Below are 24,787 nucleotides of genomic sequence, written 5' to 3' on the forward strand. Positions count from 1 at the left end.
ATAAGCACATAAATGTGAATAATAAAGTCTGAATTATGTTTACTATCATGCTTTCTTTGAATTTTTTAACTGCTAATGAACTAACTTTAGAGATAAATTTGATTGGGGGGACTACTAAGCTAAATCAACATACAGATATATTGACTTCAAAATTTGTGTCGAAGGATATGTTGCTTTGGAAAAGAGATTCTAGCCGGGCGGTGGTGGCGCACGCCTTTAATCCCAGCACTCGGGAGGCAGAGGCAGGCGGATCTCTGTGAGTTCGAGACCAGCCTGGTCTACAGAGCTAGTTCCAGGACAGGCTCCAAAACCACAGAGAAACCCTGTCTCGAAAAACCACAAAAAAAAAAAAAAAAGAGAGATTCTATTTTTGTTTCTACAGAAGATGAGAAGCTGTGTATTCCTTCCAGGCTAATATGGTTAGATCAAGTAAGACCCCTGAGTGGTCTTTTTTTTTTTTTTTTTTTTTTTTTGGTTTTTCGAGACAGGGTTTCTCTGTGGTTTTGGAACTAGCTCTTGTAGACCAGGCTGGTCTCGAACTCACAGAGATCCGCCTGCCTCTGCCTCCCGAGTGCTGGGATTAAAGGCGTGCGCCACCACCGCCCGGTACACATTTACTTTTTTAAATATCTTTTTACTAATTACATTTTTTCATTTATTTTACATTTCAACCCATTTCCCCTCCCTCCTCTTTTCTCATTGCATCACCCCTCATGCCTCTCTCCTGACCCCCCATCCACTCTGCCTGTTTCTGTTCAGAAAGTGTCTTCCATGGATGTTAAAATGGCCTATCAATTTGAGGTAAGACTAAGCTCTTACCACACTTATTTTTGACACTAATCCCCACTCCAATTTAGAATAATTGTTTCTTTCCACTCTCACACAAGAAACTATTAATTATCCAAAAAGACAGGAAAATGTCATTTCAGCAAGTTTTTTTCTAAAGAAATTCAAATATCTTACATACACACAACAAATGCTTGCACTCCAGCGTGAAAATCAGCTCAGTTCTGACCAGTTCACGTGTCCAAAGTAGTCGTCTATGTAGAGGCATAACAAGATTGTCTTAGTTAGGATTATCAGTATTATGATGAAATACCACAGCCAACACAATTCTTGCCAAAACATTTAATCAGAGGCTTTCTTACAGCTTCACAAGACATCATCACCATCATCATCATCATGGGGAGCATGGTGGCAGGCAGACATGATGCTAGAAAAGCAACTGAGAGCTACATCCTGACCCACAGACAGCTTTGGAAACCTCAAAACCTACCTCCAGTAACATACCTGCATTTAACTCTGTCTAAATCATACAGAAATCTAAGTAAGATATTCACACATAATAACCTTACTGACAAGTTACACCTTCTTGTGTAACATTTTCATCTAAAAAGTAGAAAAGCCAGAGAATTTTTACAGGTAACTAAACCTAAATACTTAGTTTTAATTTCAATATTAAAATATTTTCTATCACTATATAAAATGATAGAATTCAAAAACTGCAGCAAATTAGCCAAGAAAAATTTAAAATACCAGGAATTCAAATTACAGTAAATTGTTTTTTCCCTCTATCAATGACAGAATTCTAAATGAAGTGATAAGTCAACTAAATTTAAACAATAAATGTCAGTCAGTTAATGAGCTATGTGCCAGACACAGGTACTTCATAATCTAGATAAGTGGCATTATCCTCAAATCGCATGTAATTCAGAAGTGGGAGAAGTTAATTGGCTTTCCTGATTTCACTAGGGTAGAGTAAGAAAAAGAAAAATGGAGTTAAGACTACAGTTCCATAAGATTGGTGCCCCATATAGCTCAGTAGGCTATCTCTGCTTATAACCTGCAAATCAGTGCCAACTCCTATTTTGGGCTGTTTATTCTTATTCCACTGCCCCATAGCCATATGGCAAATTTCTGAAAAATACATATTGTGTAGAAATTATGCAATCATGTTTTTAATTTATTTTAGAAAAGAAAAGTTTGCAACTGATGACATAAGGCATATTATCACAATTTAACAAGTTAGTAGTAATACAGACTTTCAAAAACCTTTATAGCTTAGTCCAAACTAGAAAATTACTATTATTATTTTGCTCATTCTTGGGACTCAGAAACATTCAGAAAAAAATATATATATTTGTAAAAAATAAAATGACAGACTCAATCCCTCTACTTAAATCTTAACATCTTATACTGGCTTAATAATTTCTACATAAGAATAGCTGAGTGATTTTTTTTCCCTGTCCATTTCATCAGAAAACACTGATAAAAATATTTTAAAACCAAGAGCTACCAAGTCAAAATCTTAGAAACATCACGGGCAATAAGATGGATAAAACAGAAACAACAAACGCAATTGCTTCAGCTCTTAAGAGTCCTTTCCATCATCTTTACTTATTTGGCATTTCTAAACCAGGTCCAAATGTTCTTTAAAGAGAGGAGGAAAACAAAACCTATATATCTAATAAATCTCAAAGAAGTTTCAAACAATAGAAGGTACAAAACTATTGACATACACAATAAAGGATTTCATAAAGAGATGCTGGACTAAGCATGAACATTCTCTGGAATACTCTTGAATGTTGTTTGAGCACCAAAGAGCTAAATTTTTGAATTTCAAAAATCAGAACTTTACACATGAAAGAAAAGGTGGAATTCCAATTTCCTGAAAGGACTCTTTTGTTGGTATTTAACCATGAAATTTATCACTGAATTAGAGGATCAATCTTTTCCTAGATTATGAAGAAGCTGCCTTGATTCTGTAGTATGTTCTCCTGGTAAGCAAACAGTATTTAGAATAACACATCAACAAGAAAAACACATGCGTGAACAAACTTTAAATTTTTTTATGTGAGCAACCTGACAATGCAGATAAAAATATCCTCAAGAATAAGCAAAAAGGTCGGGCGGTGGTGGCGCACGCCTTTAATTCCAGCACTCGGGAGGCAGAGGTAGGCGGATCTCTGTGAGTTCGAGACCAGCCTGGTCTACAAGAGCTAGTTCCAGGACAGGCTCCAAAACCACAGAGAAACCCTGTCTCGAAAAACCAAAAAAAAAAAAAAAAAGTATAAGTTTAATACAAGAATAAATGAAACTATTCACTTATAAACCACTTACACATTGGGTTTTTTTCCTCAAAGAAAACATTTTGAAAGTACAAATAAACTGAGGATCAGCATGAAGTTGTTTCACAATACAGAACCAAAATAGTCATTCAAGAAAAGTATTGCCAAAAACAAAGAAAACAAAAGAAAAAACAAAAACCAAACAAAATTCCCCAAAACTACCTCTGTGTTTCTGTTTACTGATACAAAGCTGTGACTTATCTTTTTTACTACTGAGAACTTATTTACAAGTTGAGATTGATAAGACAAAATACACATAACTTTTGATAGTGATGACAATAATAAAATTTATTAGTGGTACTCTCTATTTCCTCATGTCTCTCTCATGATACCATAGAGCATCATAAATGAATCATCTTGTATAAACTTCAGGTCTTTCCTCCTGTAAAAAGAATTAACCATTCAGACAACTATCATGAAGTCTTCCCAAGGAGTCTTTATTCTTTGGAGGAGTTTACTTTTCACAGCAATTATGAACAGTGTTTATCTCCAGCTTCCATTTGAAAATACTTTCTATTTTCTGAAATTTCCTGTGACTTTATATTTATACCATTATCAATAAAGTTAATTATGGTTGATTAAATATTAAAAATAGATGTTTTTTAAAATATGAAAAGAATACCTGGATACAAACTATGACTAGCAATTTCCTGGCTCTACAGACAGTTTCAGTTCAGTGCTGATTAATATTGCATCAGAAGGCAGAAACTCCCCTGGTTACCAAAAAAGCCCTAAGTAACAACAGTGTTAGAACTGCAAACCATGTTTGCAAATTTTCAGCAGATCCTTTCAATAAACCCTAAATTACTCAAAGAACAGCCACCTAAATATTATCTAATAAAAATTCTAAGATGAACTAAAATGAAGGTTTCAAAATTAACAAATTAATGTTTAGTAAACATGTTATCACAAAATACCCACTCTTAGTCTTAGACTGCATTCTGATCAAAGACGAGAGGTCATGAATGACACGGAGGCAAAGTTGAGAGGCTAGAGAAGGGAACATGGATCTCTTTGTTCCTGACATCCAAGTTTAATATGCTGATTGTATCACTGACATGTCATGGCCTCCCACAACAGAGGTGTGGCAGTAATTTTTAAATTATTAGTTTATATATCATAAAAACAGATTTATTACTTCTGAAAACATTCTTAACTATTAGAAATTTTAGAAGTAATGTCACGCTATAAAATAAAAATAAAAGAACAAAATACTACATTGCTTTGGTTAAAAGCAAGGTGTACTAAGAGGGCTTCTACTTCTTGCAGTGATGGACAGTGCACCCTGCTGAGCAGCATAGGGCAGGGGCTAAAGCCACCACTCCCCGCATACCCTGGTCATTCTGTAAAGGTCAAAGATTCTTTCCCCACTTCATGAGACCATAAGCCAGTATTATAATAATTCAACTGAGTATAAGTAAAAAAGTAACATTTCTCCTTTAAAAACAACTAGTAAAATAAAATCACTATGCTATATAAAATCCTCACTATTTTTAAACTCAGAATCTAAAATTTTATATATGGAAAAGGTTAGTAATTTCTCTTAAAACATCTAAATTTTAAAGACTTAATTTGTTTATATAAATTTTATCCAAAATATAGGAGACTTGACAATAGTAGGTGAAACACTATTTCTCTCCGTAAAACCACATATCTTCCACCCCAATTGTCAAGATAATATTCTGTCCAAGTTTTTTAACTTTGTCATAGAACATGCACACAAAGGAGTGTGAACAGAATGCGCATCTTTAAGGTAAACTGAAACAATGATCTGGTTTTGTTTTAAACAAACTCTTCATCTCTGTGCTCCAAATAAGTTCCCATTTATGGAAGGATTACTTTAATTCATGCAGTTGTTATTAGCAAAATACAAGTAACATGTTCTCTTCTGTAAATAGATCATGATTAAATTTCTAAAATGAATAAATAATTTTTAATAATTTGAAATCCTATCAATTTTTTCCTATGAAGTCTCAATCTTTCTTCTTTTCTAATACATCCTTGGGCTCTTGCATAGTAGGCACTAGAGATTCTCCACTGATGGACTCTTGCTCTTTTCTCTCTTCTATTTGTTCCTGATTTTCCATTTCGCTTTTGGACACTTCATATCGCTCTTCTATATAGCTTCCCTCTGTATCAGCTGTGTAGATTCCATAGCACATAATGCTGATGACACCAAGTGGCAGGCCGAAGAGAAAGCAGCCCAAAAGTGGAGAACTCTTAAATACAGACTGTGGGGAGAGAATTAAGTTGCACTTGAACAGAATTCTGACATGAAAAGCACGATATAGGGCCTCTGTAAAACACTTAATACTAATTAAACACCAAATTTCAGAGCTATCATTGACATAGACATAGAAAAGAGAAGCAAAGTGTGTTTTAAACAAAAATTATAATCACACTGATTTTTATTGCTTTTAAGATAATTTAAAACTTAAAGCTTCACTTGTCTCATTATGTACATTGATGATAAAAGATTAAAAATTGAGAAAAATGCCAAGAGCTCTGAGGATAGCTTAGTAAAAACCTGTCTATTCTTTTTATTTTTTTAATTAATTAATTAATTTAAAATTTCCCCCTCCTCCCATCCTCTCATTCCCTCCCCCTCGCTCTCCAGTCCTAAGAGAAGTTTTATAGAGGCCCTCCATCAAGAGAGCCAAATGTAATTCCACCAGAAAGTCTAATGGTGGGAGACAATTCTGTATTCTGTCAATTATGTTTTAAATAAATACTGATTGGCCAATAGCCAGCCAGGAAGTATAAGCAGGATAACCAGGCAGGAAGTATGGGGGGGGCCAATGAGAACAGGAGTATTCTGGGAAGAAGGAAGCTGTTTCTGCAGTCTTGTCCAGACACCTGCCCTGCTGAAAAAGGTATTGAGCCATGTGGCTAACATATATTAGAATAATAGGCTAATATAAGTTAGAAGAGCTAATAGGAAGCTTGAGCTAATGGGCCACTCAGTTTATAACTTAAAAAAAAGCACGATGTAAATTTAAGGCCACTTACTTAAATTTCAACTCACTGCCACTGAACTTAGTTTCAACAAATACATACGTTGGGCAATACGTACCATGTTAAAGACTCTAAGATAAAAACTATGCTCATATATGCACATGTGAGTGTACATGTGTGCAGAACTGGCTATTGGCAACAGGAAAAGGAACCAAATAGCCTGAATATTTAATAAAGATCCTTCTTTTTCTCGCATTACTCATGAAGACCTATTAGATGGTTATTGTCTATATGAACTCTTAATAATAAAGAATGCTAGCTACATTTTCATGGAGGTCTAGGACTCAACAAATGAAAAGTGACATGGAACAGCTAGCATGACATCTGGGTTGAACAAATAAAGAAAGACATTCTTAGAGATTTACTGTCACATTTTCAGTCTATAATTTAAGTCTGCCTCTAAAGAAAGGTGGTATGTGGAAAGAAAGAGAGAGGTGACTGAGAACCTCAAGTTTTTCAGTTATCAAGAATATTAGAGCCGGGCGGTGGTGGCACACGCCTTTAATCCCAGCACTCGGGAGGCAGAGGCAGGCGGATCTCTGTGAGTTCGAGACCAGCCTGGTCTACAAGAGCTAGTTCCAGGACAGGCTCCAAAACCACAGAGAAACCCTGTCTCGAAAAACCAAAAAAAAAAAAAAAAAAGAATATTAAATTAACTGTCAGAACTTACCACAATTGTAGATTTGGCATCAAACATTATTCTTTTCAATCTCTGCAAAATGCTATCACCTCCTTGGGCCTTCAATATAAGAAGAATAAAATATGTTATGCATATTCTAGTACTCTATTTTATGATACATAATCATGTAACTGGAGGCCATAAAGTTGACTTACAAAATACACATATCATCCCTAAATTCATGATAAATATTTATACCCCCTCATGTCTTATATTCCTAGTGTATCATGCTAATGCACCCTAAAAACTCATTCTGCCCTTTCTCATGATCCTTGTGGTTTGCTGGAAGTGGGTTCACCCTCTCTAGGCTTGTACAAGTTTTACATTTCTCTGGGCTGTGTAGACACACTGTGGTTGAAGACTTTCCTACTAAGTAGCAGCATCCTCCTGCAGATGGAACTCAACAGAGAGTGCTGAGAAATAGAAAAGTTCTTGAGGAAATCAACTCTGGCATCTAGCCATCCCAGAATTCTGGCCCATTCTTTGAATTCTTAAGCTACAGGACCAATGTAATCTTTATTATAAAAATCTGATGAGGTTTCACTAACAGAAGGGCTCACACTACTACAAATGAATTTGTTATAATAAAAATATCATTTCTCTATATATCATATTGAGACTATGTGACTAAGAGAGTTTCCCCCAATTTATTGGTTTTAAACCAAGGTAGGTAAGCAAGTTGGCTTTTCAATGTTTGTGTAAAACTGAAACAAAAATATAGGAAAACAGTAAATACTATTGAAGTAACAAAGACCCTTCCTGATTTTTTCACTGAATTAAGAAGCGTGCTAGTACACTTGAGCAGGACTTCATGACTGTTATATAACTTGCAACCTAGTTTGAGAAATACTGCAATAAGAATTACAGTAACAAAGGGAAAAAAGAAAATTAAGATCATGTAGTCTTTATGACAATTTTTCCATATGATTATTTTTAGAACTCTTTGTTGGAGCCATGATTCTCAATATATTTCTTGATTGCTTAGTAAACTGATGTTTTTCACAACTTTAAAAAAAAATAGTTATTTCTGGTAACTTAATTCAGTTAGCCTTAATTCAATTTACCAAAAAGGGTGTTATGTGCCATGAAAATTCTCTAAAAAACATTATTCTGCATCACAAACATCTTATTATCTCTAATCCAACCCTACAGCCCAAGAGCACTTTTTCTATCACTATGACAAGCAAAGGTATTTCAAGTAACTCTTTGAAGGACATTTGTACCTATGAGCATCTGCCACAGAAGAGTATGAGACTGAGTGAATGAGACACGAAAATGCAGTGGGTGAAGTTGATTCCCTCTTCCCTCCAGGCAATGAATACTTTTTTTTTTTTCATGATCAGAGGTAAAAATCTGCTAATTTATCTTCTGCCTCCTTCTCTTCATCCCTCTGAAATGAATGTCAATTACTTACTGGTACTGTACCATCCAAAATGCTGTTAATGAACTGGACCATATCACTGGCATCCTTAATATGTCTATCTAGCAAAAAGTACTGTTGATTTGAAGTATTCAGTACAACTATGGTTGGGACTGTCAATTCACTAAAAAAAAGTAAAAAAAAAAAAACAATTGTATTAAGCACAGTAATAATACCCTAATGCTCATGTATCTCTGAGTAACTATAATTAGGGAAGAAAACAGATTTTTAATACCTTTACGTCTGTGGTCTACAGGAAACTTTCAAATTTTGCATCAAATTTACCATTACCCCATTAACCAAGAATGTATGAAAATATTCCAACAACACCTGAGCAACAATGATTAAATATAAGAATAAAAGTTGTGCTATACAAAGTATAAATTTCTGCACAGTATTACATAGAATACTAGTAACATTTAGCCCTGCCTCAGATGGCACTCTAAAACCAACACATGCAAGAGGGCAGTATCTGGAGTCACACTGTGTTTGCATCTGGAGTTTTCTCTTAACATTACAGGATGTCAGTTAAGTAATTAGCTTCTTACAAGCAATTTTTTTTCTGATATAATAAGGATACCAACAGTACCTAACTTGTTAGACAATTACATGAGAAAATTTAGCATGGTACCTTGTATAGTTGAGTAAACATATAGAAAACATGTTGAATAAATAGTATTGTGAATTCTCTGTAGTCTCTTGTTATATATATAAAGCAGATCATATCTTAGCACATAAAGCCCTGTTATCATAGCTTGAATATGAAATGGCCTGGACAAATTCATGTGTGGAAGGCTTGATCCTCAACTGATGATATTATCTTGGTATGTAGGGGAATCTTCAACCATTAAATCTAGTTCGATGTATCAAGTCACTGGAAACGTGTTCTTGATGGTCTGTCTCCTTTTTTTCTTCCTCTTCTTTTATTTCTTAGTCATCTAAGGTGAGAAGTATCAGCCACACACTCATGCTGCCATGATGCTTTATTTAGATTGAAAGCAATGGTGACCACCAACACTGACTGAAACCTATAAATTATAGCCAAAATAAATCTAACCTCCTTTAAAATCTTTCCCTCAGATATTTGTCAGAGACAAAAAAACTAACATAATCTTCAAACTTAGCAACTTAAGCTAATTATGCTCTGATTCTAATTTGAGCTTAGATTTTCTACTATCCCACAAATGTATTAAAAAATGTTTATCTACTGTTGATACTATAACCCTGAATTATGATACTAGTCATTGGAATAAAATTGCTGTGGAATGATGCAATTTTTTTCTTAATCAATCATATATATTCACTGCAAAGGACTTAAAAATGATCTTATTAAGTCCTCTAATGAATATACACTACAAAAAAGTATTTCTATTATAGGATATCTTCTTTATAAGATTATACAGAATATATTTCCTCTTAGGTTTAAACAAGATCAACCTTACAACTTCTATAAACATTAACTATTCTATTGGATATAGTTAATATATAAACAATTGCTTTTCAATTTTTTTTGTAAAATTTTAAAATTTATTTTATGTATGCATGCTCTATCTGCAAGTACAACTTTTCTTTCTTTTTTTTTTTTTTTGAATTTTTCGAGACAGGGTTTCTCCGTAGTTTTTGGTTCCTGTCCTGGAACTAGCTCTTGTAGACCAAGCTGGCCTCGAACTCACTGCAAGTACAACTTTATACCAGAAGAGGGCATCAGATTCCATTATAGATGGCTGTGAGTCATCATGTGGTTGCTGGGAATTGAACTCAGGACCTCTAGAAGATCAACCAGTGCTCTTAACTTCTAAGCCAGCTCTCTATCCCTCTATTTTGCTTTTGATATTAAAACATTAGTGTCATCTTGGGAACAACATGGGCCTGTCAGCATTTCATCAGCATGAACGAGGGAGAAGCCTATGAGCCCCTATCCCTTCTTGTGTGATTATTTGCAGTAAATGGCTTTCGTGTCAGGAGGTTATCATTTTCTTCAGCAATATTACCAATACTCCAGTCAACAGCCTACCACATACTCATGCACACAACTCTAATTAAATTCAGTTGGGTCACACATAAAAAGAAGATATAAAAGAGAGAGGGACAGAATGAGGTGGATATAAATAAAATTTATTCTACAAACATATGAATCTACCAATGAACTTTTAAAACTGAAAAAAAATACTAGTGTCAAATACTTCATGTACCTTCAATAATTGCATGTGGATGTCAGCCACCAACTCAGAGATGGGGTCTCTCCTGCTACCTTGTACACTGGGATCAAACTCAAGTTCTCAGGCTTGTATGCCAGTGCCTCTACCCAGTGAACAACTTTACCAACCCATAATTACCTATTAAAATTATTAATGTATATATTATAAAAACCCACAAATATACATATTGTAGAATAATCTGATAATGCTATAAGTTATAATGTTGAAGTGGGAAATAATCTTTCATAGTAAAGATTAAAACTGAATCTCAATAAATTCAAAATAAGGGATTTATAAACCAAAATAAGACATTTAATGGGAGAATGTCAGCATCAGAAAATGATGTGGATTTTTTTTGTTGATGGGGCATGTTTTTCTTATTAAGTCTTTCCCATTCTCTCAAAATCAGAAATACCAAAGTGGAAAAACTGTTAGTAAAACCATTAACACTTTACTTACTCCATCAGCAAAGTGTTTATATAGTCATTTCCATCCATATGGCCAAACTGAAAATTTCTATAAGATATCAGCAACAATAGAGAGAAGAGAAAGAACACAATATTAGATTTTAAAAAAAGGTACACAACACAATAAGAATTTGGTAAACACATAAACTTTAAATACTAAAGAGGGAAATCCCTATGATATGCACATAAAGTTTATGTTACTGTGGTTTGATAAGGACATGAGCAGTAGCAACAAACTCTAAGATATTTCATCTCATTATACATGTTTAAAAGACAGGGAAAGGCCGGGCGGTGGTGGCGCACGCCTTTAATCCCAGCACTTGGGAGGCAGAGGCAGGCGGATCTCTGTGAGTTCGAGACCAGCCTGGTCTACAAGAGCTAGTTCCAGGACAGGCTCCAAAACCACAGAGAAACCCTGTCTCGAAAAACCAAAAAAAAAAAAAAAAAAAAAGACAGGGAAAGAAAATGTGCTCTCAGTAAAATGCAGTTAAGGAAAGCTGATTTACCATGAAATAGGATCACTCAGATGAGGTCTCATGTACCATTAGAACTACACAATGAACTTCCAGTAGGTTTGAAATACGAAGAAAATAATGAATCATACAAGTATCTATTTCTGTTACTAGAGACAGCAACAAACACAAAAATCTGGAACACAGAAACAATTCTCATTTCTAAGTAAATTTTTACGTTTTGTTAATTTGAATATTTGTTTTAATCATCTACCTGACATGTGACTGCTCATTTGATTTGTTTCATATTTTCAAGTCTATGGGCATATTTTCCTTCCATAAAACACATGTCAAACACTCACAGGAAGCAGAAATGGAATTAATTATAAATGACTGGGAACAGCTTCTCTAACTTGTAAGATGTGACATAGATTTATCCTCATGTTGATCTGAAGCTCCTAGTCATTTATTACAATTCTTGATTCACCTTTCTAAGTGTGAGATGAACTCTCTTTTCTAGAAAGCTTGGGGCTAGAAGTGCTTCACATTTCTGAAAGTTTTCGTGGTTTGGAACATTTGCACATAAACAATGAGCTCCCTAGGGCAGGGACCAAAATGTTAATTACAGAATTATTTTTTTTCTCCTATATATACCTTATACATGTATCCTGAAGGAGTTTCATACAATCCTTTAAAGTTGACTCTATGTTCTGATCATACCATGTGAAGGTAGCTGTGAAATTTTCTATTTAATGTCATATCAAAGCTCATGTATGTAGACCTCAGAGCATCTCAGATTTCAGATTTAAATTTCGGAGATTATGGTTACTCAATTTATCTTACTGTTTTAGATTTATTTTACTGTGACACCAAGTTACACAAAGACAACATTTCTAACAAAGACAACTTTCAGAACACATGCACATACCTGTGGAAGAGGTCTCTGAAGTCTCTAGCAACTTCCTGAACAATTGACTTTAATCTGTAAGAGAACAAATATATAAATATTTCACCTTCCAGTTAAAAAGTTTAATTATTACATTATAATATCTGTCATTTTATCTAAATGATTACAGACAAAGCAAGACATGAATGACATTTGAAGGTTAAATCTGTTTCAAAGCAACTATACCTGGTATGTTCAAGTGATGTGTTTTTCTCATCAATAACTGCAATGGCCACAAGCTTTCCTAAAATTAAGAATAATATCTTTCATCTCCTGGAATTGAGAATGACATAACACATTCACATTCTTGTCAAATATTACTTCTGTTGTAACTGAGAACTATCAGAATATGTTTCTAGATTTTAATTCCAATCATCCTTTACATGTTACAAAAAGTTAAGCCACCATATTATTATATAGTGTCTATAGCCTGGACCAATAGATTAGTCAACTGCAAATGATAAATTTCCTCTAAGAAGTAAATCATAGCCGGGCGGTGGTGGCGCACGCCTTTAATCCCAGCACTTGGGAGGCAGAGGCAGGCGGATCTCTGTGAGTTCGAGACCAGCCTGGTCTATAAGAGCTAGTTCCAGGACAGGCTCCAAAACCACAGAGAAACCCTGTCTCGAAAAACCAAAAAAAAAAAAAAAAAGAAGTAAATCATAATAAATTTGTAGTAATTTCTCTATTAAAATGTGTTATGCAACACACAGACTGGCACAGTATTTTGTCAAAAGCTATACCATAATGAAGATATTGATTTAAAAAAAAATTAGTAAAAATAAGCCAGGTGGTGGAAGTGCATGCTTTTAATCCCAGCACTCAGGAGGAAGAAGTAGGCAGATCTTTGTAGGTTTGAAGCCAGCCTGTTCTACAAGAGCTAGTTCTAGGAAAGGTAGGGTCGTTACACAGAGAAACCATCTTGAAAAAACAAAAAAAAAAAAAAAAAAGGAAAAAAAAGAAAAAATTGTTGGTGCTAAAATTGCAATAGTTTAAAACATGAAGGAAATGCTTTTTACATGGCCACTTACTCTAGTACAATGGATCACCATTTACCAGAAATGGTACATAGCATCAAACTGAGTGATATACTACATATCCTGAAGTATAAGTAAAACATACATTATATGCATACTGATATATTCAGAAGGGTAGAACAGTGGTGCTCTGGTGGTGCTTGTGTGAGTTGAAGTGTTATGTTCTTAGCACTATACCAAGCACTGGGAGAACAAAAATAAGGTACCACTGTTTCCTAGCTAAATACCTTAGCTTCAAGAAACTCCCATTCATTTCAGGAAAAGAATAGTTTTTCAGAGTTATAAGGGAAGTTAAATGAATGTTTATACCTAAATATACTGGAGTATTATTTGACAAGGGCAGGAACAAGATTAAGTATAAAACAAAACAAAGCACATAATTCTACATTATTTTGCTGCTTTTTCTAATCTTGCCCAGCATAATACATCTTTAGACAATACAATCTGAACTCACTGTTATCTTTTTGTTTAAAACATCAGTCTATAAAGATTATTTCATTTCTTGAAATATTTCATATTTAGTTTTTTTTTTTGTTTTGTTTTTTGTTTTTTGGTTTTTCGAGACAGGGTTTCTCTGTAGCTTGGGAGCCTGTCCTGGAACTCCCTTTGTAGACCAGGCTGGCCTCGAACTCACAGAGATCCGCCTGCCTCTGCCTCCCGAGTGCTGGGATTAAAGGCATGCGCCACCACCGCCCGGCTCTTATTTAGTTTTTATTCTGTGTTAATTTAATTTTCAAATGTCTCTTCTCTATAGCTGGACTTCCAACCCATGACCATGAAATTGTGAGAGGAAACACATGTGGTACCAACAAATAGATATTCCACTTAAAATTAGTCTAAGTATGCACAACACTTTCTCCTAAAAATGCAGGTGTCCTGTAAGTTCTGAACTTTCTATTTATGTGTAGTTAAGGTCATAATAGAAAATTACAAATAAAGCAAGAAAATAAATAGAACAATATGACTGATTCCTACTCACAAGTAAAAGCAGACTTTAGAAAATTGTAAGAAAGCTTCTTCTGTTTTTTTCTTCTTCAAAAAAGAGTTTCTCTGTAGTTTTGGAACCTGTCCTGGAACTAGCTCTTGTAGACCAAACTGGCCTAGAATTCACAGAGGCCTCTGCCTCCCGAGTGCTGGTAAAGCTTCATTTTAACGCAAAGCTTTTATGTTTTGTTTTGTTTTGTTTTCCCCCATCATTACTAAACATCCAATCTCCTTGTTTTGCTCTTCACCATTAGGTGTTAGAAAAACCCTCAGCAGGGCAGTGGTGGCACATGCTTTTAATTCCAGCACTCAGGAGGCAGAGGCAGGAGGATCTCTATGTGTTCTAGGCCACCCTAGTCTACATAGTGAGTTCTAGGACAGGTTCCAAAGCTACAGAGAAACCGTGTCTTTAAAAACCAAAAAGAAAAGAGATCCTCATATGAAAGTACATTTAAGAATATATAGTTATAAATGTGGTATGGATACCTAAGTTTCAATTCTTAAAAAGCAGACCTAGTAAACATAAGTCTACTTTAGTTAGGAAATGCAGCTTTAAAAGAACCAGTAATTAAGTATTCAATCAAAGAAAAATTCTGTAATGAAAAAGGAATGGCCATATGCTTGTTACCTGTGTCTCCAAGTTCATACAAAAGGAAGCCATCCATAGTAAGGTAGTTCTGAAACCTCTCCCTGCTGATCCATGAGGACAGATCACCATCTTCATACTCTTGAAAACAAAGCAAATGAAATATACTGGAGTACAAGATAGCTGTACTATCTTAATCTGGCAATGTGAATAAAGTATTTAATACAGTATTATTATTTTAAAATCTTAAGATAGTTCTAAGGTAGTTTATTCTATTAATCAGATGTAGGGAAGGATTAATGAACAATGCAGTTATTTACTATAGCACCAACTAAAATTAACAAAGAATTCAAATAAGAGAAATTAAAATCCCCTAAAACAAAACTGAATATATTTTGTAAAAAGCTGAAAATTCCACTTATAAATTTAAAAGTAAGTTACATAAGTTAAATGCAAAGTTATTATAATCTCAATATTCACTTAAAAATGAAGTTGGAAAGACAGTTACAGACTGATCAAAGAAAACATATGCTCCTAAAATGACAGCCTGGTAAAGGTTTTACCTGGTTCCTATGATTGCTGGTAATCTGTACTGCTTATTAGATTTTATCTTAGTTTATAATTCTTTCTCATATATACAACTTAAACACAAACATAAAACATAGTTCATGAGTTTTATTTCAACATCAAGTACTTCCTTTCCTAGACTGACAGGAAATATGGTATTTAGGGGGAAATTTACTCCTTATTGGATTTAGTTCCAGGACAGGCTCTAAAGCTACAGAGAAACCCTGTCTTGGAAAAAAAATCGAGTTCTGAAATACTTTTGGAAACATGATAATGACATGAAAAAACCATTAAAAGTATAGGCCTTTAAACGCCTATCAGTGTGTTTTGACTATATTGTACCCACTGACTGAAAGGTGTGCTTTTCCTGTCTCTTATATAAGCTAAGTAAACTATTTTTAAACAATCAAACCTACAGAATAAATGTCAAATTAAAAGTATTTGTGGAGCTGAATTTAGAAATTAGAAAACTGTACCTATGTTGTAGGGAGGGGCCTGCTTGTTCATCCCAGATGCCCATCTTCCTTTTTTCTGTTTAAACAGGAGGTCCTTCTTTCTATCTGTTGCTTGTATTGGTTAATGGATAAAGAAACTACCTTGGCCTGATAGGGGCAGAACTTAGGTAGGCGGAGAAGACGGAACTGAATTCTGGGAGGAAGAAAGCAGAGTCAGGGAGAAGCCATGGATCCTCCGCCTGAGATGGAAGCTGGTTAGAATCTTTCACGGTAAGCCACTGCCACGTGGCGATAAACAGATTAATAGAAATGGGTTAAATCAAGATGTGAGAGTTAGCTAATAAGAGATAAAACTAATGGGCCAAGCAAGTGATTTAATTGATACAATTTCTGTTTGGTTATTTCAGGGCTAACCTAGCCGGATGGCTGGGATGAACAAGCAGCCTCTCCCTTGCAACAAACCTAAAACTACAAAGTGATTACTGGGCAAGAATCTTAATTCCATGTCCAGAGCAAATTTCCTAAAGACTGCATATGATAAACTTAAAACTCTTCAGATAAACTGTCCCTGAAGCATCTTAATGCTTCCAGATTCACAAATAATCAGCAGCAGAGTAAACATCTGAGGCATTATGGAACCTATTGTCCACCTGAAGACTTCAAAATACTGTCTGTGAAATAGCAACAAAGCTGGACATGTACAACACCTGCAGAAACTGCACCTACTACTTCTGTCTCAAGCACAAAAGACATCTGAAGCAGGAAGCAAGACAAAAGGAAGGGAACTTTCTTAGGCAGGTACAAAGAATATGTAAAATCTAAACAGATATAACTTTTTTTTTTAATTTCTAAGAAAGTAAAAAAGGAAGGTATCTGTGTTAAGGACCTCTTAGCAGGACTAGAGTAATGAGATGAGAAGGTTGACTTAAGATACTGTTAATAAGCATTTTAACTTGGGAGAAAAAAGAAAATATTCTACTTTAAAAATACATAAAATAATAACAATAGTGAGTACCTCTAGTAGCTGTTCTGTCATCAAAAAGAAGGAAGGTAAAGACACAGATATGGGTTATGTCTTTTCTCTCATTTTTATGTATGAATAATTCCTCTCAAGTTCCTTTGACAGCAAACATTTGACTGTTTGGTGATAACTGTAAACATTAAATAACTAACCCCTGAATGAATGAGCCTATGAACTACTTTCTGTTTCATTCTATAAATCTCTTTATTTAATGTTCTAGTGATGTAGGACCTTCATTAAGTAGGTTAACACTGTATACCTCCTATATACTAACAGCATATAGAGTAATGATGATTGTATATCAAGAAATTAAAGTTAGTTCAATTAAACCCAGCAAAAAAAAAAGATGCTTAGTTTTTTCTGCACAATTATCAAAATAACATGTTCCTTTACTGAAACAAAGAAAAAACTTTGTCTTTAGTGGTCCAATAACCAAGTGGTTACCTAAATATATAGCCCACATTTTTTTAATAATAAAAAAAAAGAAAAATGAAACAGTAACAAAATGCCTTTAGGATTTGCTTTGAAATGCTTCAAAAGAGAAACAACAAAACTAAAGCAAATACAGCAAGGTCCAGTTAACCATTTAATATTACTGTGAGTATTAGGGTTGTATTATATCATTCTTTTTATGATGCATGGGTGGTATCAAAATAAAATTTAGCTGAAATTAAGTACTCACTTTAAGGAAGTGTTTTCAGACAGAGGGGGAGAAATACTTAAAGACGGTATAGGGTTCTATTTTTCTGAGGATGTTTTATTTTATCTGTGTGTGGTGAAATGTTAATTGCCCTCTTAAAAATCAAGTCTGAACATTTTAATGCATAGAAATCGCATACATATTATTCTTAAACTGGCAAAAAATTTCACACACACATACCCCCCCACGCATGCATGAACGCACGCGCATGCACATACACATATACAAAATCACTGAAAGAAACTAAGGATGAAAGTGCACTAATGGAAAAACTATTGAAGGGTTAAAAAGATCATTCTACCATTGGGAACTGTGATACTGGCGACACATAAAATCTTTTATAAGCCGGGCGGTGGTGGCACACGCCTTTAATCCAAGCACTCGAGAGGCAGAGGCAGGCGGATCTCTGGGAGTTCGAGGCCAGCCTGGTCTACAAGAGCTAATTCTAGGACAGGCACCAAAGCTACAGAGAAACCCTGTCTCGAAAAACCAAAAAAACAAACAAACAAAAAAAAAAACAAAAAAAAACTTTTATAAATACCTCCTTGTAACAATGTTGCAATTATGAAAGGCTTTATATGTATGAGTTAAAGCTTTGGAACTTACCATCATAAACAAAGTAAGTGTTATCTTTGAAAACAAGCACAGCGGGCATCTCTTTCAGTGTCACATACTGCAGAAAAATATCAGAAGTTTAAGTTTTAACACTAACAATCCAATTAGTACCTACAATTTCAAAAGCACTAGGAAAAGCCGGGTGGTGGTGGCGCACGCCTTTAATCCCAGCACTTGGGAGGCAGAGGCAGGCGGATCTCTGTGAGTTCGAGGCCAGCTTGGCCTGGTCTACAAAGGGAGTTCCAGGACAGACTCCAAAGCTACAGAGAAACCCTGTCTCAAAAAACCAAAAAAGAAAAAAAAAAAAAAAAAAAAAAGCACTAGGAAAGAAAAGAACAAGGAAACATACATACAACAACAAAAGACTAAAAAGAGTATAATCTTAAATTCAACCAATTTTTCTGTCTGAATGTTTTCAGGTACATCCCAGAAAGCATCCTGTTTGACCAAAAATGTGAGAAAAATCAGACAACTCATAAAGAGTTTAAAAAAGAACACAGATAGCATCCTGGGTTGGAAAAGATGGAGGGTTCTGGAGCACAGAACAGGAGGACCAACACTTCAACCGCCTACCTAAGGATGTCATTCCCACCACTCACCAGCTATGTGAGATGCAGCCACTTTATATAGGGAGTTGACTGCCTCATTCTAGAAACACAAAGTGTGTGGATAGCATGATAGCATTCTAGAATCACAAAGCTTATGATAATTATGAATGACATTAGGAAAAAAGAACTCTACAGAGTGCTTTTGAAACACAATTGTCATTCATAATATTTCACCTAAAAATACATTTTCTATTTTGCATTTATTTAAGGTAAAATTATGACTATCAGAAGACAAATAATTTGGCTAAGCAATTGCCCATGAACACATGAAATATAAAAATAACAACAAATAAAAGGATCCAGGTTCATCTCAGCACAGAGGCCATATAATAAAGGGTCTTGAAACATTATGACTAAGATTTAAACATCATGAAAAGAACTACCTTAGGTAGTGAAAAAGCTCTTAAACATGACTAGATCCATTTGCTCTTGGCAACTCATCCACAAAAATGATATAAACGTTCTATTTTCAACACAAAGCAATATTCCCTTACAAAGCAACAAAGCGGTCCTTCCTGAAGAACTTGTTGCAGATAATCCAGCTCCACATTCATCTGTCTCCTACATTCCCTGACGTTCACTTACACATTGCATGGGGTAGTCCGTCTGTTCTCTATATTTTTAATTTTTTGTTTCTTTGTTTTTTAAATACAAAATTTAATGTAGCCCAGGTTGGCCTTGAGCTGTTGCTTCTATTTTCAGGTGTACAATATCCTGCCCAGCTAATTCTACATCTTCAAAGATGTAGTGGTTATACAACTAGTTGTATATGCTAAAAATCATATGCCTGAATACCAAAATGGGAGGGTCTCACTGTAAAATATAAACATCAATACTTAGAGCTACAAAGGAGAAATCTCAAATTAAGGATATGAACATGATCTGCTCTGAAAAATAACATGTCTTAAAACAAACTAGGAAAACTGGAATGGATTTAGATTGGAAAAAATAGAGGTTCTTCAACAAACTCAAATCATTCCAGAATTCCCATTATAATATAAGAATCAAAATATGTACTAGACCAGTGGTTTTCAGCCTATAGGTTGAAACCCCTTTGTGGTCAAACTACCCTTTGACAGGGGTAGCATATCAGATATTCTGCATTTCTGATATATACATTACAATTCATAACTGTAATAAAATTAGTTATGAAGTAGCAATGAAAATAATTTTATGGTTGGGTGTTACTATAACATGAGAGTTGCAGCATTAAAAAGTTTGAGAAGCACTGTATCAGGTGAACATTCTTTTTTTTTTTTTATTTTTTTATTTTGTTTTGTTTTTGGAGACAGGGTTTCGCTGTAGTTTTAGAGCCTGTCCTGGAACTAGCTCTTGTAGACCAGGCTGGCCTCGAACTCACAGAGATCCGCCTGCCTCTGCCTCCCGAGTGCTGGGATTAAAGGCGTGCGCCACCATCGCCCGGCTCAGGTGAACATTCTTAAGTTATTTCATATTCCCCTGCTTTCTTATTGACTCTCAAGCTCAAAGGTCAACTGATCTCTGGACCTACTTTCACACTTGTTCAATTCACTGTGATCTTGGTATTTTCAAATGAAGTTCAACTTTATTATACACACTATAATGCCCAAGACAGGATCTGTTTTCTGCTTGCTTCTATTCCCTTCTCACAGTACTGGCTACTGCACTGTTCCTCAGATGTTCTTATCCTGGGCATCTATCTTACTTGTTTCTGATATATTCTGTTCATAGACCTATGTGAGGCTCTTCCACATGAGGCAGTTTTCAGTTCAAATATTTTCTACTCTGAGACCTCCCTCTCTTCTTTTCTTCCTGCCTTTAGTTTTTGGACAAAGAAATGCAGAAAAGTTGTCCATCCTTACCTATTCCAACTCTCAAACTACCTATTTACTTTGATAGTATCAATGAAAATTTGTTTCTGTAATATTTATTTACTATAGTGTTTGAAAGGACAAGAGAAGACTGTATTTGCAGCATACGTACAAGCATCTTTGGAGTTTGATGTATATCACTGCTCACCAGTTATTTCATAGAGAAAAAAGTTACTAAACACGACAGTCTCTATATGTCATGATTGTGGATGTACTGGCTCATGAATTATAAATAATCTGACACCAATAGTAAAAATTTCTCAGATACATAAAATCAAATATTAATTCTTATGAGTAATTTTTAGTCATTAAACCAGATATTAAATATTACCTCAGGAACCACATCTTCTGAGGCAGAAAAGAAGTATGTATATACAATTAATTCTGATGCAGCATCTATGTATTTCTCCTATGATAATACAAACAGAAAAAAGATATCTTGAATATCAAAGATTAAAATTTGATTCTCATTTAACAATCAAAGCTATTTATAAGCAGTATAAGAAGTTTTTACCATGTCACCTTTCAGTGAAAGGAGAAAATATAACCAAACAAAATACACTGTTGTGACCACAAACAATCACAGCAATTAAGTGCTCCTACCCTCCCCGTCAAAGAGAACTGATAAATTATAACACAAAGTCGATTCAGGTTATTAACAGATTAACAATGATGAATAATGATGATGGTGATCACAGTAGGCAAGGTATGCAGAAACACATATACATTAAGGAAACTTCGGCACAGTGTTTTGTTTTACAAAGTTACCATTTCACTGCAGTTTCCAGTCTTTCACTTAAAGTGTTTAAAAATGTAAAAATTAAATAATAAAGTTAGTTACATAAAAATTACTATGGCAGGGAATATTTTCTCAAATTTTTCACTTACCTCAATTTCATAATGGCCAATTTAGTAAGGGAGATTAAAGAAAGTATTTTCATTGTGAAAAATATTTAGATAAGCTAAAATATTTTGCTTTCAAGTTTTCATAAAATCATAACTGTACAGTAAAAAGAATTACAATATGTATGCTTATGTGGAAAAAAGATAACTTCATACTTTCAAGGGTGATTCTCCACCAATATAAACAAAAAATACCCGATGCCTCTTCTGTACATGGTCGAACATTTGTTGACTTGGAAGTGGCCGAATCAGAGCTCTATTTGAAAAGAAAACAAATGGGTACGAACTAAAGACAGTGCACAATTCATACCAATTATGTGATAGCTGATAATATTTATAATGCTAGCAATGTTTTATCTGCACTTAAGTATATCCCAAATCTACTCAAGTAAAATTTCAGTCTATGGTGCTTGTGTAATACATAGTAATGCTTATTGTAATACCCAGAATTAAATCTGGCAGTTTCAAATATATCTCTTTAGAAAAACATCAATAATATTTCTGATTAGTAAGACACAATGAGTATTTATTTACAGACCTTGACTAAAAGCAAGACAATTCACCTGAAAAAATTTTCCTTTTCAAAAGCATGTTTTAAAGAAACAGATTATGAAACAGTATCCCAGGAGTCAACAAGAGCTAAAATTAGCCAGGTGGTGGTAGTGCAAGCCTTTAATCCCAGAATTTGGGAGGCAGAGGTAGGTGGATCTATGTGAGTTCAAGGCCAATCAGATCTCCAGAGAGAGAGACAGAGAGAGAGAGAGAGAGAGAGAGAGAGAGAGAGAGAGAGAGAGAGAGAGAGAGAGAGTTTCAGGACAGGCTCCAAAGTTACACAGAGAAACCTTGTCTCAAAAAACAAAACAAAATAAAAAGAATTAAAATTTATATAATATGATTTAATCTAAAAGTTATATACTTCTTAAGTACCCTATGGAGGTCAAAGACCCAAGCTTTCAATTAGTTATTTTTAGAAAAATAAAATGTAGCAATAGTTATACAATAATACAAAGAGAAAATATTTCTATGGAATTTATCATAGTCATTTAAAAAAAGGAATACATCAATACTAAAGAGTATTATAAAACATATCACTTATAAAATACAGTTAAGAAATGAGTAAATGCTTTTTTCTTTTAAATATGGTATAGATTATCATACTTTCAGTACTCAAAACTTACAAAATGAACAGAACCTATTTTGCAAAGGCAAACACTTTCCAAACACACAGCTCTTAAGGTCATTGTATAACTCTCCCTAGCTTCTGCTTCAATCCTTCATAATTAACCAGTAAGTGATGCAACATTAGAACTGAGTCATGAAATCTCCCCTACTTCAGAGGCACCCTCACATCAGGAGAATTCCTTTTTAGAGTTAAAGAAAAATTAACATAACTGCAAAACATAAAGCTATCTGAAGTCATGGGGGTTTCAAGTGCATCTCACTAGTACTCATCTCCAACAAAACCATTTCAAAATTTATTCACAAAGTAAATGAAGAGAAATATGCAATCACAATGAGAAAATACAATGGAAATTACACATATAAGCATCACAAACTTTAACATAAATTATTCTTAGTTTTGTGCATTTATACAGATATTCTGAGGCATCATTTTATACAACAAACTATCATGTTTTAACTTAAAGCTATTTATAATTTATCTTGTCAAGCTAATATGAAAGTGCCTAGAACTTTAAAGGCAATATAGATTAATCTTGACAAATGTTCTTCAAAAGAGAAACACATAAATATAATTATAAACACTGATATTCTCTACACCTTAGCAAGGTATAGACTTTTTTTTTTTTTTTTTTTTTTTTTTTGGTTTTTCGAGACAGGGTTTCTCTGTGGCTTTGGAGCCTGTCCTGGAACTAGCTCTGTAGACCAGGCTGGTCTGGAACTCACAGAGATCCGCCTGCCTCTGCCTCCCGAGTGCTGGGATTAAAGGCGTGCGCCACCATCGCCCGGCTCAGACTTTTTTTAAGAATCACATTTAAATTAGTAAGAATTGCTTGTGAAAGGATCTACTTCCTGACCAGCAATAGGTCAAATATTTGTCATTCAATGCAAATGGCTCACTGGGTTCTAACTATATCATCTGATAAACACATACTGTCAGATCACTTTGCAGATGGCATAAAAAATATGATGGTAAAAAAAAAATTAATTTAGGTGAATCTAAAAAATATTTTCAGAACCACAAACTAGGGATAGAATCCCAAGACTATCAGAATAAGAACATTCTGGGCTTCTCTTAAGATTCTGAAATTAGAGAAAAAGAAATCAAAGTTGATATAAGGCATTACTACATAAGAAAAATATATTTAAAAGTTAAGATTCAAAAAATTGTTAGAGTAATCCTCCCCATTTCATTTCCCATGTTTCCAATTACCCTTCGCAACTATGGTCTGATAGTACTAAATACAAGCTTTCACAGGAAACAGTCCATAAATTAAATTGTGCACTGCTCTGAGTATTATGAAACCCTACTCTATACTATTTTCCCTCAAAGGTACATAGATAGAAAGCCAGTGAATCATCTCTTCGATCAGTGTATGCATGGTGCTGTAATAGGGGAGGTGGGCTGCATTCCCGCCCAGCTCCACATGGCTAGCTTTACCAGAAATAATTACACGGAAACTATATTCTTTTAAACACTGCCTGGCCCATTAGTTATAACCTCTTATTGGCTAGCTCTTACATATTGATCTAACCCATTTCTAATAATCTGTGTAACACCACAAGGTGGCTTACCAGGAAAGATCTTAACCTGCGTCTGTCTGGAGTGGGAGAATCATGGCTACTGCCTCACTCGGCTTCTTTCTCCCAGCATTCTGTTCTGTTTACTCCGCCTACCTAATTTTCTGTCCTATCAAAGGCCAAGCAGTTTCTTTATTAATTAATCAATGAAAGCAACAGATAGACAAATGACCTTAACCAATAGACAAATGACCCTTCTCCATCAGCATGGTGTATACAAGACCTGCCCATTAGCAGCAATTCTACAGCCTTTTGAGTCACCAGACTGACTTATGAAGGAACTGCACGAGTTAAGTGTAAGTAATTCTTACTTTGTTTAATGAAGGACCCAAAGTACAGAAGTTAGTGATACTGGAAATACAGATACTAAAGAAAGGAATTCAAGTGTTTCTTTAC

At 34.6% G+C, this 24,787-nt stretch overlaps 1 protein-coding gene across 1 annotated transcript in view; it reads right to left on the reverse strand.

The window, feature by feature from the left end:
• Window positions 1–1,120: 1,120 nt before the first annotated feature.
• The window catches only part of Tmx3 (thioredoxin related transmembrane protein 3), a 36,987-nt gene continuing 13,320 nt past the window's right edge, over window positions 1,121–24,787 (reverse strand). The window contains exons 7-16 of the mRNA XM_057788912.1: window positions 21,788–21,887; window positions 21,060–21,137; window positions 18,262–18,328; window positions 14,955–15,053; window positions 12,492–12,549; window positions 12,288–12,341; window positions 10,900–10,956; window positions 8,237–8,366; window positions 6,814–6,882; window positions 1,121–5,359 (exon numbers count right to left, since the gene is read on the reverse strand). Coding sequence (XP_057644895.1) covers window positions 5,102–5,359; window positions 6,814–6,882; window positions 8,237–8,366; window positions 10,900–10,956; window positions 12,288–12,341; window positions 12,492–12,549; window positions 14,955–15,053; window positions 18,262–18,328; window positions 21,060–21,137; window positions 21,788–21,887 — 970 coding nt within the window. The 3' untranslated portion in view covers window positions 1,121–5,101. The remainder of the gene's footprint in view (window positions 5,360–6,813; window positions 6,883–8,236; window positions 8,367–10,899; window positions 10,957–12,287; window positions 12,342–12,491; window positions 12,550–14,954; window positions 15,054–18,261; window positions 18,329–21,059; window positions 21,138–21,787; window positions 21,888–24,787) is intronic.

This window comes from Chionomys nivalis, chromosome 14 (genome assembly GCF_950005125.1).
Source record: "Chionomys nivalis chromosome 14, mChiNiv1.1, whole genome shotgun sequence".
Taxonomy (NCBI): domain Eukaryota; kingdom Metazoa; phylum Chordata; class Mammalia; order Rodentia; family Cricetidae; genus Chionomys; species Chionomys nivalis.